We start from the raw sequence: 18,138 nt of genomic DNA on the forward strand, positions 1-18,138 counted from the left end.
TACGACGAAAAATTTTTCAAATTTTGCGGTCGTATAAAAACTGACTGAAAATTTACTGCAAATTTATGCAACTTTTTTGAAAATTTTAATGACATATTCAGCAGAACAAAAAATCCCTTAACCCATTAGGCCACACCAATTTGATTCCTTGTTCGACGGACCCGCCCGCACCTATTTTTTTCAAAACAGAATTTTTTTATTTTTTTTATATTCCCGCTTCCCGCATCCGGAAATGTAATCATGTCCATTTCCCGCACCGTTTTTTTTTGTAAACATTATAAAAAGATATCAACATTTGTTTTTAAAATCACAGTCTTAACCTGTATATAACGATTTTAAACATAAAAGCACCCACCACACTTTGTAAATATCTGTGAGAATATTTGTTTCAGCATGAAACCTATTTATCCAAAGCGGGAGTGCTCCGAATTAAATTTAAAGAACAAAAAAAATTGGTTGCTTTCCCCCTTACTTTTATTCCCTATCAAAAAAATGTTCGTTGCGTTAGAATAAAGTACAAAGAACTTCTGAAAGATTTGCCTTCTACTGCAATTATATTGTATGCTGGCAAAACAAAACTATCCATAGCCGCTGCATGTTTATGCACCTGTCCTGATTGATTGAGGGGCCTGTCGTTCAGCAGTTATCGTTTGTTGATGTTGTTCATTTGTATTTTCCCGTTTAGATATGCATGATATATAAATTAGATCGTTGGTTTTCCTGTTCGAATTGTGTACGCTAATAATTTTGGGGTCCTTTATAGCCTGGTGTTTGGTCTGTATCAAAGCCCTGTATAAAAGGCCGTATTTTGACCTGTGTTTGTTATTATCAGGTTGAGAACAATCCTCCCTCAGACAAGGGGTCATTTTACTGATGTAGAAAAGAAAATAGAAATACCAAGGATTTGTATAGTTCTTCTATACAAAACCTTTGAAAACTTAGAATTTTGTACTCAAAAAGAGGAGAGTTACATCATATTTTAAACAACTTTTTCTAAAAGAGGGGTCCACTTATTTTGAATAATATTAAACTGTTAAAGTAAATGTGTTAACATGGTTAAAGTCCAGGAATATTACAAAATTCTTGGACATGTTTTGACCATTTAATACCAGATAGATATATAGTTCTCTGAGAAAATATGAGCCCTTTTGTACATGTTGTACAAACAAATATATTATAACTTATATTGATCCCTCATAAAACATGTAAAAGGGATATTTATAACATTAAGGGGTTGTCCCCAAACTGATTATGACTTGGATGGAGAATTGTCTCATTGTCAGTCACACATACATAGACCAGATTTAATTATTTCTTGGTGAACAGGAAAAAATACTTCAGAAATTAAAGAAATGTCAAAGTACAAGTGATAAATCAAGCTTTAATATTGTCAAAACCTACTATTTTATGTTTACAAAAAAAAATTATAATCGCTCGCCTTTACTTTTCAAGCTTCGCCTAAAAAATTTGCAAATTAAATATTTTTTTATTAAAATTTTCAAATCGCTCGCTCGCCCCAAATTTTGGAGTCCAAAAATCCGTAGAACAAGAAATTAAAATGGTGTGGCCTTAGTATCCTTTAACAGCATAATAGAATTTATAATCAATAAGTTTCATTGTCATATAATGTGCATCTAATTAGCGCAGACTGCCTTCAAACATCTTATAACACAATTATTAATTATTTTAAAGTGCAAATCTTATGGTACTCTCCAGTTATTGGTCGACACAAAAATATATAAAATATATACAATAAATCTACAGATGTGTAAACAAGCACTTTCACTTTCTGTATCATACAAAATATTGTTTGTAAAGACATAAAGTAACCATTTTATTCAGTTATATTTCACTGTAGACTGTTACATGGTTTTTATGGTTAATCACTAGTTTCCTTTGTGTGAGATTATAATGTATCCCATCACACAATGGAGCGAATGGGTCATATAACACGCTCACTAGTTTCCTTCTTGTCAGACTATACTGTATCTCTTCACACAATGCAGTGGATAGAAGTGTTTTCACTGGTTTATAATGTTTACCATCAGATGACACATGTTGTACTGATTTATCCTTACACACCACATACAGACTGCCATCTTGTAGTGTAGTCATACTCAAGGGACGTGATGGTAATGTTAGAGTGTGATGTCTGTCATCAGTATAACTGTACCAGAACAGGGTCTTGTTTTTGTTTGATAAGTTGTTTTGACTGTAGAATATTCTGTCACCAGAACCATGTAACCTGACAGGATAATGGTCAGTGTGTATTGTCTGTACCTCCTCTCCTGTCTGGTAATCTATGATCAGTAGTCTCTTGTAACCACATACAACTAACTTGTTGTTTATAGTTGTAATACCTCTCCCCCAACACAACATTCCAGGTACTGATATTGATTTAAGTTTGAGTTTATTGTTTATGTCATACATCTCTATACACACACTATCAGACAGTGTAACAGCTACTGTAGAGTTGTTGACTGCTGTAATATCCCATGGTTTATCCTCTACATCTATACCGTCTACCTGTGATCCATCTATATTACAGATCAGTAGTCTCCTCTGTAAAGGTAAACACATCACCAGTCTACCATCCTCCATCATCACTATTTCTGATACTACACTGTCATTACCAACTTTTGATGTCAGGTCTGTCTGGTGATGTAGTGTGAAGATAGACTGTCCTAGTTTGTAGAATTGTATTTTATGTTGCTGCTTAATCACTGAAATATACAATAAAATATACAACAATTTCAAATCAAAAGAGGATTATTTTTCAATAGAAGTTTTTTTTTTATTCCATGCATTATAATGTGGGTATTGAAGTGACAAAAAATATTTCATCAAGAATTAGTATGGATATTAATATTTCAAATGAACCTTTTTCAATTAAGTTTAAGTAAAAAATAGAATGATGTTTTCTTTATTTGTAAATCCAATGGTTTGGAATAAATCAAATAACAAATGAAAAAAGTTTAAAAATACTTGTTGAGTATACCTTGTCTGTCAGTTTTCACTTTGGACGATTCCCATCTTACATAATGTAATATTTCCTGTAATAGTAAGGAAAAGTTTATCAATTTCATAATGACGTTTTCTTTGTTCATCCACTAGTTGTTTAACTTTAGGTATTGAGATGATTCAGAATGAGAAGGAAAATGAGTTGTTAATATCTTTGGATGATTGACATCTTACATAATATAATATCTTCTATTATACTGTGAAAGTACTTTAATTTGTGGGTATCAATTTTTTTTTTTTTTTTTTTTGAGCAATATTTACATGTTCATGGGTTTTTAAAATTTGTGGATTTTAGTTTTCTAAAAAAAAAAATGAAAAATTAAAGCCTTTAGGGCTATTCCAGAAAAAAATGTATGGGGGGGTTGGAAGGCACATTGTATTAATAATACATGGGTGATGGGTATCAGAGCAATTTTTCACACTATAATGCACTATAATTCTCAATTACAATTGTCTGGGTGGCGGGTGCTGACAAAAACTGCCTTCCAACCCCCCCATACATTTTTTTCTTGAATAGTCCTTAGAAACAAAGGTAACAAATATTCTGGATTTAGGAAATTGCAAAGTAAACATTGACCTGTGTAAATCGTAGTGAATACACTAATTAACCCATGATAAAGTGATCAACAGATTAAAGACCATCAAAGGTGTTAATTAGGCCATAAACATGCCACCTGAAAGAAACAGTAACATAAACAAATGCTAAAATCGTATCTTGAATTGTCAAATAGTTCTTATCAAAATCAAGCCCAGCATGAAATTATAATTTCCCATATGTACGAGAACTATGAGGATATAAAATGAACACTTGATCATACTAGCATATCAATAATGGAAACCTGAATTTCATAGATCAAAACTATTTTTTGATAGAATTAAAAGAATCAAAAGTTGTACAGTTTAGGTTTAAAATATTAAATGAGTATAATTCGGCATGCGGTTGTAATTCTGTGACTGCTATTAAAGCATACCTGTCAACTGACCTGTATTCTGCGGGTGTGACCCGAGATTTTCACAATTCTGAGGGATCACCCGGAACACCCGCCGGGTCATTGAAATAACCTGGAAATTCCGAAAATGACCTGATTTCACCCGTATTTCTTAGCCTTGAGATTGATTTCATAAGTAATATTCCTTTGAAATACCTGCAAATTCGTAATTCTTCCATGAACAGGAAGTTCATCTAGCTATGTAAACTGTCAAATTAAGTGACCCATTAAGTGCATGGCTTCACTTGACAGCTTTGGTGTCAAACACACTGTTAATTAACACCAATTACCTTAGCTTTAGGTTGTAAATAAATTGCACCATAATTTGGTTTACAAACTGAACTAGAGTTACTTCCCCTTATTTGTCACCATTCAAAATTATTCCTAATATTTACGTTTTATGGGTGAAAAAGATTAAATCATAAAAATATAAAATTCAAATACATATTGTAAAATAACTTTTCATTATTTTTACATGTCTTGATTCAATGGACAAGGGTTTCTTTATTTCCTTGGACACTTAAATTCATGGATAAAGTCACCCATGAAAATTGGTACCCCATGAATAAAAGTACTTTCAGAGTACATGTAGTAAGGAAAAGTTTATAAATTTTAAATATATATACAGAAAGATAATCATTTGTTAGACACATAATTGTTTTGTAAGTGATTGTTTTGTTTTTCTTTATTAGATTTATTTTTGAATTGTCAAGACATGACAGGTTAAACTTCTTGAGACTTAAGTAGTAAAGGAAGTATATATATTTAGACCTTTCAAGTGATTTTTCTTTCAGTTTCTGGATAATAATGAAAGTACTTCTCAATAAAATATTTTTTTTAATGCTGACAAATATAATTTTTACATTTGAATTGCCAGTCAATTTGTTTTTTAAGGTTTAGGTGTATTACCACCAAATCAGGGTACATCACATTCTGTTGCATACGAAAATAGGTCGAAAAAGGAATTTAACAGTTGTAGGTAATTAATCCTACTTTCATTGCAGTAAAACATTTCTAGGTCATAAACATCTGTCTTGGGTATTTCAAAGCATCTTTATTTTTTAATTTTGGTTTCTATAGAATATTTTGGAAACTTGAGGTTACATGGTTACTAAAGCTTGTATACATGTTAAATAAGGGGGGATTTGATTGATATTACTTCCAGTGATGGTTGTTTTCTTATATGCAATTAAATGTTATGTGAATTATTTTCTATAGTACTGGACAAGATAATGATTTAGTCATGCCAAATATTTCTTTATATGAAACAAAGTGAATTCTGCACAGTTTTTTGAAAGTGCAAATTTAACAAAGACTAGTAGGGGAATATCAATGGTGGTATTACACCTTTATGAAGATTTGTATTTTAAATTATGGACAGTCATTTCAAGTTAATGTGATACATTTCTTTTTTTTTTTCTCAGTGCATTCCTGATCTTTTATGTCTTTTTGTTGGTTAGCTGAGATTTTTTGGTTGCATGTTGTTTCGTATTTTGTCTTTAAAAAAATAAATAAACAGAAACAATCAAAGATTTGCCACCAACACCAAATTATTAAAATCATGAAAGCATTAATGTCATATGAAACGAGTAACTGGTGAAAAATAATGTGTATCTAATTCTTGATCTAATTCATGTATATATCAGAAACGAAGTCTTCTGTATCACAATTTTTTCATTTTTTACGCATCCATATTGTATAATCATAAAAAAAAAATATTTCACTCATTCAGTGTTGGTGTGAAAATATGGCTACCAATTAATTGCTGTGTTTTGAAGCCTTATTTACCAATTGTCAGCTTTGTAAACCAACAATAAAAATTTGTAAGGGTTCCACGGAACAAAAATGAGGAAACAAATAAATAAAAAATATTCCTTTTGATACTATATATATCTTTTTTGATTGTAAGAAGCTTCTGTCCAAACTTGTTAAAATCCAGGATAGTTTATGAATCTAATAAATGTTTTAAAAACTGCAGACTGTATGTAATGTTAACTCAAGAAAAACTAATTTAAGTCCATCTATAAGTAAAATACCATAAAACAGGTACAAAATTTTAACAAAATGTTCTTCTAGATACTAGCTTTACATCATAAACAAGCTTCTGTGCATCTTTGGTACACTCAGGATATGTTAAGAAAGTTATTTAAAAAAAAATTTAAAAAAAATTTAACCACAGACTGATAGTAATGTTTCCTGGCAAAAAAAATAAGTCCATTTATACGAAAAAATAGAAAAACAGATTATTTTTTTTTAAATTACTTTTGAATACTATTTTATGATCATAAACAAGCTTCTGTCCAAGTTTGGTAAAAATCTAGGAATCCTAAGGATAGTTTAAGAAAGTAATTAAGATTTCAAAAACTATAATCACAGAGTGAATAATTGTGGATGCTGACGGAATGTAGGATCACTATGTTCCTCTTTTTCGACAAAAGTCATAGGCTCAACAAAAAAGCATAGATATTGAGGACAGCTGGTGTATATTATCTACAATAATAATTTAATTTGATGACGGATTAATGTTTAATTTTGTTGACTCTTTCTGCCATGTTTTTCCCCCTTCGCCCTCACTGGATTTTACAAGAAAGGTTAAGCTGAAGTTTTTACATAAGGAAAACAATTCAAGGATTAAAAAAAGTGAATTTCTGCTAAATTTTGACAAATTAAAGATTTTTTTCTAGAAAAAAGTGTATGTTCCAAAGTTTTATAACAAAAAAGTAGCCAATTAGTTATAAAAAAAATGTGCAAATTTTTTTTTGTTGAAGTTTCATATGACTTTAAGATATGTCTAACAACCACTATTGATGAGTTGTGATTTGTGACACACGAAGGCTTGAGATGGGCACATAAAGATATGATAATTGTTTATGAAAATAAGGAAAGACAGTAAGATATAGCTAACAGTCCACTATTGATTTAATTGGTGACAGCACATAAAGATATGTTCAGTATTTGTTCCTACCTCCAGTTTTGTAAATAGCTCCACATTTGATTGGCCATTGTTGATATTCATTGCAGTCAAAATATCAGCTGTGCTTGATAATTTGTCACTTATCTAAAATTATACAAGTAATTAAATAATGTACTAAAATAGGATATAACAAAATTACTGAACTCAAAGGCAGAAATTGTTTCCCTTTTTTTTTTTGTGTTACCCTTGCTTGATAAAAATGAAAAGGGAGAAGATTATAGATTTTGTGGTATATAGGATAAAGAGGACACTGTGACTTAAAGAAGAACACACGAAATTGACATCAAACCAGGTTTTCTTGTTCTTAAGGCGAAGTGTACGTAAATAAACTACACAATGGATTTTTTAAAAATTTTACATGTAGATTCTGCTTGTAAAAATAAATCGGAAAATAAAATAAAAAAAGGGGGTAACCGTTTTCGTTTTTGAGATATGAGCTGTTGAAGTTAACAGCATCATACACCAAAATTACAAAGGATATATAGGGAAAATCGTGAAATTCAGCAGGAATTGTTACATTTCCAAGATTTTCTATTATATTAGACAATCGATTTTTTTAAAAATTTATGAGACGATTCTAAAATGTCTGAGGAATCGATTGGTGCAAAGAAAGTCCTTAGCAACCGTGCTACTTTTCAAGCTATACCCTGTTAAAGTTGAATCTTGAGTGTAAAAAAACAAAAAAACAACGACAACGTTATTGACGTCGCCGCAACAGTTACGACGCTTCATATAGTTCTATACTTGTATGAAATATATACCGTTTTGTTGGAGTTCGTGTTGCTCGGTCTTTAGTTCTTTATGTTATGTTTTGTGTACTATTGTATTGTATTTGTCTATTATATTTGGGTGCGTGCGGAGATCGCCAAACTAGAAAACGGTTGACATTTTCTTCATTATGAACTAGAACTATTTTCGACCTTGGTGCCTTATTTTTGTTAAAATGGTAACACTGCGACGTGTTTTCAAAATCTTTGTTCCCATAAAACTTCATTTCATCAAGGTCTCTTCTCAGAATATCAGCCATCTGTCTGGCACAGGATAACAAATCAATATTTAAGTAAATTTAAGTTGTGTGGTAATTCTTAGTACATTTGGGTAAATTAATCTTATCTTTGTGCCGCATAAGCATCTCTATAATTCAACACATTCCTGACCCACGACATTATATATTTTATGCATTGCATGCGCTTCTTTTTATCACAATCCAGACCGGTTAGTAACCGTTGTACTTTACACGTCTGAAGACAAATATTTGCGTGAAACATTTTTGTATGATTTTTATTTCTGGAAATCAATCTGAAATCTACAACAGTCCTTTACCGAAAGTCGGACTGGACCTTTACTTTTATGTGCATTCGGGATTTACATAAATTGTAACTCGAATAATTCAGTCGTATTATTCAGCTTATGTACGAATGCTACATTTCTCGTGTGGGAGAATATCGGACATGGAAAGGGCTTGAATTATTCGAGTTACTCAAATTGAAACTCTGGAATATATTTCTAGCTGTTCGGAATTCGCGGAAACAAATGATTGTTTTTCGGCATTACGGTATTGAATCAATATGAGAGATACCAATTTTTTCTTTTAACAAATTCGAATACCAGTCAGTTTATAGGACTTTAGTTTGAAATAGGGGCGGTAATCAAGACCATAACTAGGCCTTTTATTTTAGTGAGGCAGAGTAATTGAGCCGAGCGAAGCGAGGCGAAAATTTGTTGGCAGGTTATGGAATGAATGGTGCAAAATCCTGCATTCTGAGAATTTCCAGAGGGCTTGAACATGTTTAGAATTTGGACACTTTTTATATAAATTATTCATGTTTAAAGACATTTACTTACACCAAGGTTTTAACATCTTTATTTGTTTTTATATGTCAGATAAACTTCCAAATAAAAAATTGAGTCTGCTGCCAGAACATTAAACAAACATCGACTCAGTAGAAATTGTTATTCAAATGGCCAGTTACGTGAAATCGTTTCAGAATTTTTGGTCTTCTGACATCCTTATACCGATGAACATGGTGCATGGCAAGACCACAAAATCCATCGCCTCTCGTGCAAACCCTTTCCTAAGTTTGCAGTCGTCTCAGGGCAGAAAAAAGAATGTTCACAGCAGAGGATTGTCAATGGGATAGTTAATAAAAGCACAAGAACACGTTGTACATTTGTGTAAAATTCCTGAAAAAAGGAATTAAGCATTCCTTTACCATCATACACTCGCTGTTACAAAATATTAAACTCGCTTTTATGCTGACAAAAAGTAATCAAACTAGAGATCTAGATAGAATGAGATAAGATACATGTATATGATTCTATATATAGAGTTAGTTTACTAGTTTGATATGGGTACAGGGGAATTGGACTGGAGTTTTTCACCGTTTACATGTAGGTCTGTGATTTCAAATTATTTCTGGTAACATATTTAAGATCGAGAATCAATAAATTAGGGGTTGGGGTCCAATTCCAAAATCCCGAATATAAAAGGAACGAAAATCCGTAGTCCAGAATTAGAAAAAGACAACTTCTCGTTTTAAAGGTCCTCAATTACGTCAACTTGGAATACAGGATTTTCTTAAAAATTTTAAGATTAAAGAAACATGGATAAAAACTAATCCATGCAGGTTTCATATTATTTATATTTTGTTAATCTGTTAAGAGAACAAATAAAGTTGGAGAATCAGAGAAATGAATAGGAACACACGAGTCGGAGGACTGCTCTCGTACAAGTCTATTTATAGTTATTGGATTAGTTTCAGAGGTAATTTTCAGTACTCAAACTCTTAAGGTCTGTTGTGATAACAAGCAACATCAGAAAGTTTACTAGAACTATTCCCTCCTCACATTCAGTATCGCTTTTCGTTTTTCTGCAACCAGATAACCATGATTATGACTGTTATTAGGTTAATGTATCAAAAAACATCACCCATTGAGATGCTGAGCTATATCAAGGAAGGATAGTTTGAAAGGAATGATGCCAAGTTATAGAAATTAAGGTTGACACAAACCAACAGAAGACATATGTTTCGTATTTAAATACCATAAACAAATAAACTCATAAAAACACATTTAGTGTCGAAATTTTAGTGAGGCAATTGCCTCACTTGCCTCAAGGGTAGTTACGGCCTTGGCGGTAATCCATTCATTTTATCCAATCAATTTGGGGGGGGGGGTCAACATTGATAGTCAAAAAGCCTTGAAATATTCGATAAAAAACGTTGAATGTAAATTATATGAACTCCAAAGTCTCATATTATAAGACTAATCTAGTAAACCACAGGCTTCTCAATTCTTGTATGATCATGAACTAGGTGAAAACCTAGAGCTGACCGAGTGCGAAATCCACATGGATAATCATCGAGGTCGATAAACACCCCTTGCAGAAAACTTGGGTTACATTTTAAAAAAAATCGTCTGAACACATTTCACCTCACATTCCACTAAATATTAAATCACAGTTACAAGTATTACAAAACTTCCCTGACCTCTTTTCTTTAACCATAATAGAGGGAGGAGGGACGGAGGGATCCAGATCCCGAAATCCCGGGCTTAAAAACACGACATCCAGAGGTCCTGAATTTAAAAAAATTTAAATCCCGACTACCCGAAATTTGGAAATAGAATTCCGGATCCCGAAAGGGTCAATCCTGAAATCCCGAGCTTAAAAACACCCGATCCCGGAGTTCCGATAAAGGTCCTACCCCCCCCCTCCCCCCCAGTAATTCTATATTCTATTCATTCATAATCTTGAATTGAGACTTCTCTAATTTTGAATGATGCACACAGGCACAATAAAAGAAAACAGATTTCGCTATATATCTCTTCGAAATTGGAATTTGTGAAAGAAGAAATGACATGTTATATTTTATCTTACATGTGTACTTTCAATTTCAATATGGTTCTAAATTTAGATTTAGTTTTCCCATAAATTGCGGACGGAATAGAAGACACCTGTTTTTCTGCACATGTAGAAAAAGTTGAAACTGGGAGTTGAATGACATAATTTTTACTTACTTTTAAGATAAATGTTAGAGTGAGACAACTTTTAAGTTACTGAATAATTTTTGGGGCCTAATTTGTTTATTTTTTTGTTTGTTTTCCGTCTTTGTTCTTCCGACCTGTAAGTGTTGCACTAGTGGTCAAATTATTCTCTTGGTATCGTCTGATCATCTAATATGAATATAAATCATGTCCTTAAATTTTCAATTGCACAAAATACGAACATTTCAACGTCTTTTTAATTAAACAATTAAATTCACACGTCTTTCATTAATTATTTGTAACCTATTATAAAACTTTACGTTGAGTACTGTGTTTTCCGTTCAAGACTACGGCTTTTTAAAACGATATTGTTGGGTCAATTCAGGTTTCATTTTAATTAATTTGATATCAATAGAAGAAAAATTGTTACATGTTTATTTGTTTATTTGTTTATAATTGTGTTGTGAGGCGTTTTTTCTTTCTGTTGATATCATAAACACGAAATGCCTTCTCCTACGCGTCTATAAAAAAAAAAGAAAAAAAAAAGTGTTTTTAAGTCAGGCTGCACACAGAACAACATACAGAATGCTGTGATTTCTAATTGGAGTTATTTAGATAATTTCTATGAGGTTTAAGACAGCATAGGAGTGCTTGTTGGATTTATTCTAGACCGCAGAAAGTAGTTTCTCTTTCGTGTGTCCTTTCTTGGAGTAAGGGAGATAACTTGCGTAACTAACGACGAACGTTTTTAATCCCGTTTTCCGCTAGAGGCGTGCAATTACGTACACTTCGCCTTAAATGCTTTCTTCTTTGTTTGACCTTCATGCTATTTTTTAGTACCATTATAACAACTGTGATTGAAAGTTCTCATATTTAGAAAGATTGGTTGTCTTCATGTAATTGGCAAGATTGTAATGTCTCCAATTTTATCTAAACACTATACAGGAGAACTGGACTTTGATTTTTTTTATCATTGTAGTCTAATATTATGTTTCAAAATCTTTGCCTTTGACCTTGATATTGGAAATCTATGGTAACATTGTGAGTGAAGTCACTAATCTGTTCTCTGATTTGAAGATTGTAATTGTTGATGTATTAGCATACATTTGTTAATAATTTTATTTTGGATGTAACATGTCTTCTGATTGGCTGAAAGTGTTCTGTCTATCATCTCATAGACATAATTTTGTCATCAACGTTTAAGCCGGTTAAACATGGAATTTAGAATTAAATTATAAGGAATGACTGTAATATTTTTCTGTCTACTCAAAATAACATAAAAAATGTGGTGTCAATTACTTATCAGATTTGGTTAAATTGTTATTATACTTCCAATCTAGGAGTGAGACTATATTGCATTTAACTTGTCTGTATGTCTGTGCATCAATTGATCTGTTATTCCAACAAATATCTCTTTAACATTTTTCACATCTTCTATTATGGTCTTATGTTGATTATAAGTTTTTTTTAAATAAATGAGAAGTAATATATGATAGGTTGAAAGTTTTTAAATGGGTATGCATTGAATAAATATATGATGTTTATATTTGAGACTACATGCATGATTTGCTTGTAAAACTTGTATATGCTTATACAGGATAACTTTTGGATGCCAGATTATGGATCTATATAAATTATGACCATGATGACTAAGGGTGCAAATTGTAACCCATTATTTTGCCTCTGAACGAGGTTCGTAAAGGATCAAAATCAGTCAAGCAATGAATCATCACAGGACACTGTTAATTATATATCGTTGCACGTTTTTAAAGTCTGATTTGAATTGGTATATATATAACATATTGCTTACCTCTTCAAGCTTTTTGTGAATGTCCAGAAGACAAACAAAGTACTTGTTACACAGTGAGTCGTCCAATGGTCTGTTCTGTATCCTAATGAAGTCATCTTGTTTACTGGGGTCAAGTTGAAGAACACGTGTCATAAGGTCATCCCACAGTGTTTGGTACTCTTTTTCAGTAATGGCACCTTTAGTGTTGTGGCTAAGGTAGTTGTTCTTAAATTCCCTTAGTTCTTTTATCAGTGTCTCTTCATTTGATGTCAGATTACAGCAATTCAGTAAAATCAAACTGGCCAAGGTGATATCAAGATCATCTAATTTTACATTATTAGTTGTATACAAGCAGTGACAGTGATGTTTAGGTGGTCCTGGATTCTCTGTGTATAGTAAATTCCATTGGCTATAGTTTAATGGAAGTTTCCTTCTATTACGACAATTGGTAGTGTCCACACAACACTTTATATTGGTGTGACGTAGATGAAACAAGATGTGAATGACAGGTTTACTGTTGATGAAATCCTGTAGACTTCCTAATCCTTTACTTTTGTAGTCCTTCTCTAGCCTCTGTCTGAAAACTGGTGTAACGATCTCTAGTATAACAGAACCGACTATAAAGTACCGTGTACGGTCATCTGTATCCAGCCTATTGTAAAAGAAAAACATTGAAAACTTAAGACATACTATTATTTTCTAGCTTTTGTATGTGATCTAATGAACCAACAATTGAGAAATGTCGACCAGTCCTCCCGGTCCATTTAATAGATAACAACAAGTTGCTAATCCAAGTGCAGCTGGATATGACTGCAGAGGTCCAACCCTGAACAGTTGGGGCAAAAAAAGGCATAAAATTCGCGCTTGATACTGGTCTGAATTTGGATTATATTTGACACATACTTAGTTATGTTTCTGACAAGAACTTAGAATTGGTTATATGACTTGAATTTATATTCAATTTTTCTTTTTTGTGCAACACACCGTGCTGTTACGAAATTCGACACCCCCCCCCCCCTTTTTCCACTAAAGAAAAAATAAATACCCCCCTTTTTTTTTGCTTTTGTGCAATACTTATAGATTATTACATGGCATTTTCCATATTGGCCTTGTATCAGCCCTGCACTCCCATATCAAGCCAGAGGGCTTGAAATGGGTTGTGGGCTGATACCACGGTCTATATGTAAAAGAACATGTAATAATCTATTGATCACATATTTTCAAGCAAGAGAAAAAAGACAGCATATACCAAATTATGTTAGATATTTTAAACAAAAATTCAAAAAAATATTTAATGAAAAAAATTTAAGAAACGTATCTCAGTGAGTAAACAAAGATTTGTGAAAAGTCGAACAAATAATTAACAAATATATATTAAATCTCAGAATTGTAAATAAGAAACAACTTAAAGTGTTAAATTACATTTCCAATAAATGATGAGGAAGAATAAACCATATCGCTACTATGATTTGGAAATATGTTCTGCTTGAACTTTCGATGTCATACAACAATCACTTTTCCATTGTGGCGTCATATATTTTCTAAATTCTTTATGACGTTAAAATTTTACGTGAACTTTTGTGATTTCTACTGTTGATTTTTACATTTTTTCTACTACAGCAGATTTGTCACTATTGTAAATTTCTTTTCATTGTTCTCATTTTTAATTTTTGTATGAATTTACATGCATCGTCATATTTGATCTGTGAGAAACCTCTCCTGATCGTCTAGCTGCTTTGGATGACAACTTGTTTACAAATAGTTTTTGATTTTAAAACAGGTTACCGGAAGTTAAACTCGGGGGCTCGATATGAATTTCGAGGGCTGATAACCAACCTTGACTTCCGGTTTTTATTGACCATGCAAAAACGTACATATCAGTACAAAATATGTGATAAACTCTGATTATGCCATTAACCAGGTTTTCACCCTTTTTTGCCCTTAATTCCTAAACGGTTTGAGCCATAATCTCCAAAAGCCAATCCTAATCATCCCCTTGTGGTATGGGTTCAACCTCTGTGGTTGTATAAAGCTGCGCCCTGCGGAGAATCTGGTTAACTCTTTTTTATGCAATCACAAAAATTTTTGGGGGTTTGTATAATACTATGATGACGTCTGCGTCGTCGACAATGTCGTCCAAAGACAAAATTAGTTTCTGGACAATAACTTTAGTTTAAGTGAATTGATCTCTTTGAAATTTAAACACAGATTAACAACAACAAAAGGAAGTTGGGATTAATTTGGGGATTATGGTCCCAACAGTTAAGGAATATAGGCAAACAAGGGGCCCAAATTAGCATTTTTCTAGTTTCCAAACAATATTACTTGTGGAACGTTGTATGGATCTCTCTGAAATGATACCACAAGTTTCCTGAACAGTTGGGGCAAGTATGGACACAACATTCAAGCTGGATTCAGCTCTAAATTTGGATTGTGATTAAATAGTTGACAAAGCATAGGTTTCTGACACAGAATGAATGTGGTCTAATAAACTTAAAATTTGTTTTTTGCCTTTGAGCAATTCACTATGCTGTTGAATATTAATCCTCTCAAAAAAATGTTTGAAGAAATTTTCTTTTTAATCTGAAATGAGAAAAATTTAACCCCCCCCCCCCCAATTTTTTTTTGACATCCCCCTTTCCCTTTTCCAAAACTGATCTCAATTTAAATTACTAATGGAGTTTGCAACAATAACTACTCATTTAAATACATCATAAAATATTAAAATGTAACAAAAGGTGCTTGTTATCACTGAATGGTAAATATTGTTTTAATTTATCAGTTGGTAGTAAAAGTGAATATACATTGTATATTGTTTAAAACAATGATTTAAGTTGATTCAACTACTGAAAATTTCTTGCTATTGCACAATATTGTGCAATTAGATATTTCTTGCTATTGCGCAATACTGTGCAATTAAAAATACTTGCTATTGCACAATACTGTGCAATTGAAGATTTCTTGCTATTGCGCAATATTGTGCAATTGAAAATTTCTTGCTATTGCACAATACTGTGCAATTGAAGATTTCTTGCTATTGCTGAATACTGTGCAATTGAAAATTTCTTGCTTTTGCACAATACTTAATATAATAATTTTGGATCCTGATTTGGACCAACTTAAAAACTGGGCCCAAAATCAAAAATTAAGTAGATGTTTAGATTCAGCATATCAAAGAAGCCCAAGAATTAAATTTTTGTTGAAATCAAACTTAGTTTAATTTTGGACCCTTTGGACTTTAATGTAGACCAATTTGAAAACGGGACCAAAAATTAAGAATCTACATACACAGTTAGATATGGCATATCAAAGAACCCCAATTATTCATTTTTTGATGAAATCAAACAAAAAGTTTAATTTTGGACCAACTTGAAAACTGGGCCAATAATCAAAAATCTAAGTACATTTTTAGATTCAGCATATCAAAGAACCCCAAGGATTCAATTTTTGTTAAAATCAAACCAAGTTTAATTTTGGACCCTTCGAACCTTGATGTAGACCAATTTGAAAACGGGACCAAAAATTCAGAATCTACATACACAATTAGATTCGGCATATCAAAGAACCCCAATTAATCAATTTTTGATGAGTCAAACAAAGTTTAATTTTGGAACCTTTGGGCCCCTTATTCCTAAACTGTTGGGACTAAAACTCCCAAAATCAATCCCAACCTTCCTTTTGTGTTCCTAAATCTTGTGTTTGAATTTCATTGATTTCTATTTACTTATACTAAAGTTATTGTGCGAAAACCAAGAATAATGCTTATTCAGGCCCTTTTTTGGCCCCTAGTTCCTAATCAGTTGGAAACAATACTCCCAAAATCAATCCCAACCTTCCTTTCGTGGTCATAAACCTTGTGTTAAAATTTCATAGATTTCTATTTACCTTAACTAAAGTTATAGTGCGAAAACCAAAAGTATTCGGACGACGACGACGACGCTGACACCAATGTGATACGAATATACGACTAAAAAATTTCAATTCTTACGGTCGTATAAAAACTGTATTGTCAGTTGACTCACATTCTCAATCGTTATATCACATATAACAGAACCAGCGCTGAAGTAATGCCTATTATCCTCTTTATACATCCTGCAGTAATATTGTCCCAAGTGTTTATGAAACTTAATTCACAGGTTTTTATCAGCAATGCCTTGTACAAAATAAAAAAATCTAACAAAATATTGAGAGGATAGAATATCAAGTAAGGGATTCCATAGCGGAACATCATAATATATTCTCACAATTTGTCATGAATGAAAACATCAAAAAAGACAAATTTAAATAGAAATGTCATGTTGAGACTCGGAGTGTTGAGATAGGAGTGATTAATATAAAAGGGGGAATTCAGAATAGCAATGAAATCTTTTAGAGGAACTCACTTTTGAGAGAGGAGAGTATTTATCAAATTAATTATTATATCTGTTAACTTGAAGTTACTCTGAGTAAATAAAGTAAATGATAATATGAATTAGTTTTATTTAAATATTATATTACATCATTGACCAAATTGTTTCAGAAGAGCTTCTTTACTTTCACTTTTGTTATGATGATATTTTCTCTTTTTGGTAGCTGCAAATTATCAATAAAGTATAGTAAATCATTTTCTAACTAACCTTTTGCTCATATCAATTTGTTTTTGTTGGTTAGCCTGTAGAGATTTGCTTTCTGGAAAACAGTTAACCAAAGATGGAGACACTTTATAGATGGAAATCCCCATTACTATTTTTAGAATTAAATAACTTAGCTTGAAAAAAAAGCATTATCTCCCTTTTGATATAATTTTAAGCAGGAGATAATCTAATGAATTTAAGAAAATAAAATAAAATCCAAATGTACAAAATACTAGTATATCTTTAAATTGATGTTTTATTATTAGTTTTCTTTTGAGTCAAGTGGTTAATTACAATACAAGTGAAGTTCTTTTTTTATTTTTACTGTTTTATTTTACTTTAAAAACATTGTGAAGGCTCTATTATGAATTGTTGCAGCATGTGCTTGTATTGGGGTTGTAAGCAGTGAATATTAACTATATTAAAATTCATTACTTTCACTGTATTGATGATCAGGAAATATTACATTAATAACATTAACTGTACCAATTTTCCTCCACCAGATGCGCATTTCGACAATACATGTCTCTTCAGTGAGGCTCGTGGCCAAAATATTTGAAATCCAAAGCTTATATTAAAGACAAAGAGCTATAATCCAAAAGGTCCAAAAAGTATAGCCAAATCTTAAAAGTATAGCCAAAAATAAAGTGACAAAATCTAGTGACAAAATAAATGAAAATAGAAATAAGTTGAAACTAAAAACGAAACTTTATTCATTTAATGTTATCATTTCCCTTCTTAAATAGAAAACATGATGATAACAGAAGA

At 31.9% G+C, this 18,138-nt stretch overlaps 2 protein-coding genes across 2 annotated transcripts in view; one reads left to right on the forward strand and one right to left on the reverse strand.

Annotated features, from left to right (window-relative positions):
• LOC143084985 (phosphoribosylformylglycinamidine synthase-like) overlaps window positions 1-18,138 on the forward strand; it is a 95,544-nt gene that overhangs the window by 59,152 nt on the left and 18,254 nt on the right. The window lies entirely within an intron of this gene.
• On the reverse strand, window positions 1,783-17,469 carry LOC143042899 (uncharacterized). The gene is made up of 6 exons (XM_076215410.1): window positions 17,374-17,469; window positions 12,779-13,409; window positions 6,976-7,068; window positions 2,999-3,053; window positions 2,429-2,723; window positions 1,783-1,789 (listed from the first exon to the last, which is right to left on the reverse strand). The coding sequence occupies exons 1-6, from the start codon at window positions 17,382-17,384 to the stop codon at window positions 1,783-1,785; spliced, it is 1,092 nt and encodes a 363-aa protein (XP_076071525.1). The 5' UTR covers window positions 17,385-17,469.

The sequence above is a fragment of the Mytilus galloprovincialis genome, chromosome 8 (genome assembly GCF_965363235.1).
Source record: "Mytilus galloprovincialis chromosome 8, xbMytGall1.hap1.1, whole genome shotgun sequence".
In the NCBI taxonomy this organism is placed as follows: Eukaryota; Metazoa; Mollusca; class Bivalvia; order Mytilida; family Mytilidae; genus Mytilus; species Mytilus galloprovincialis.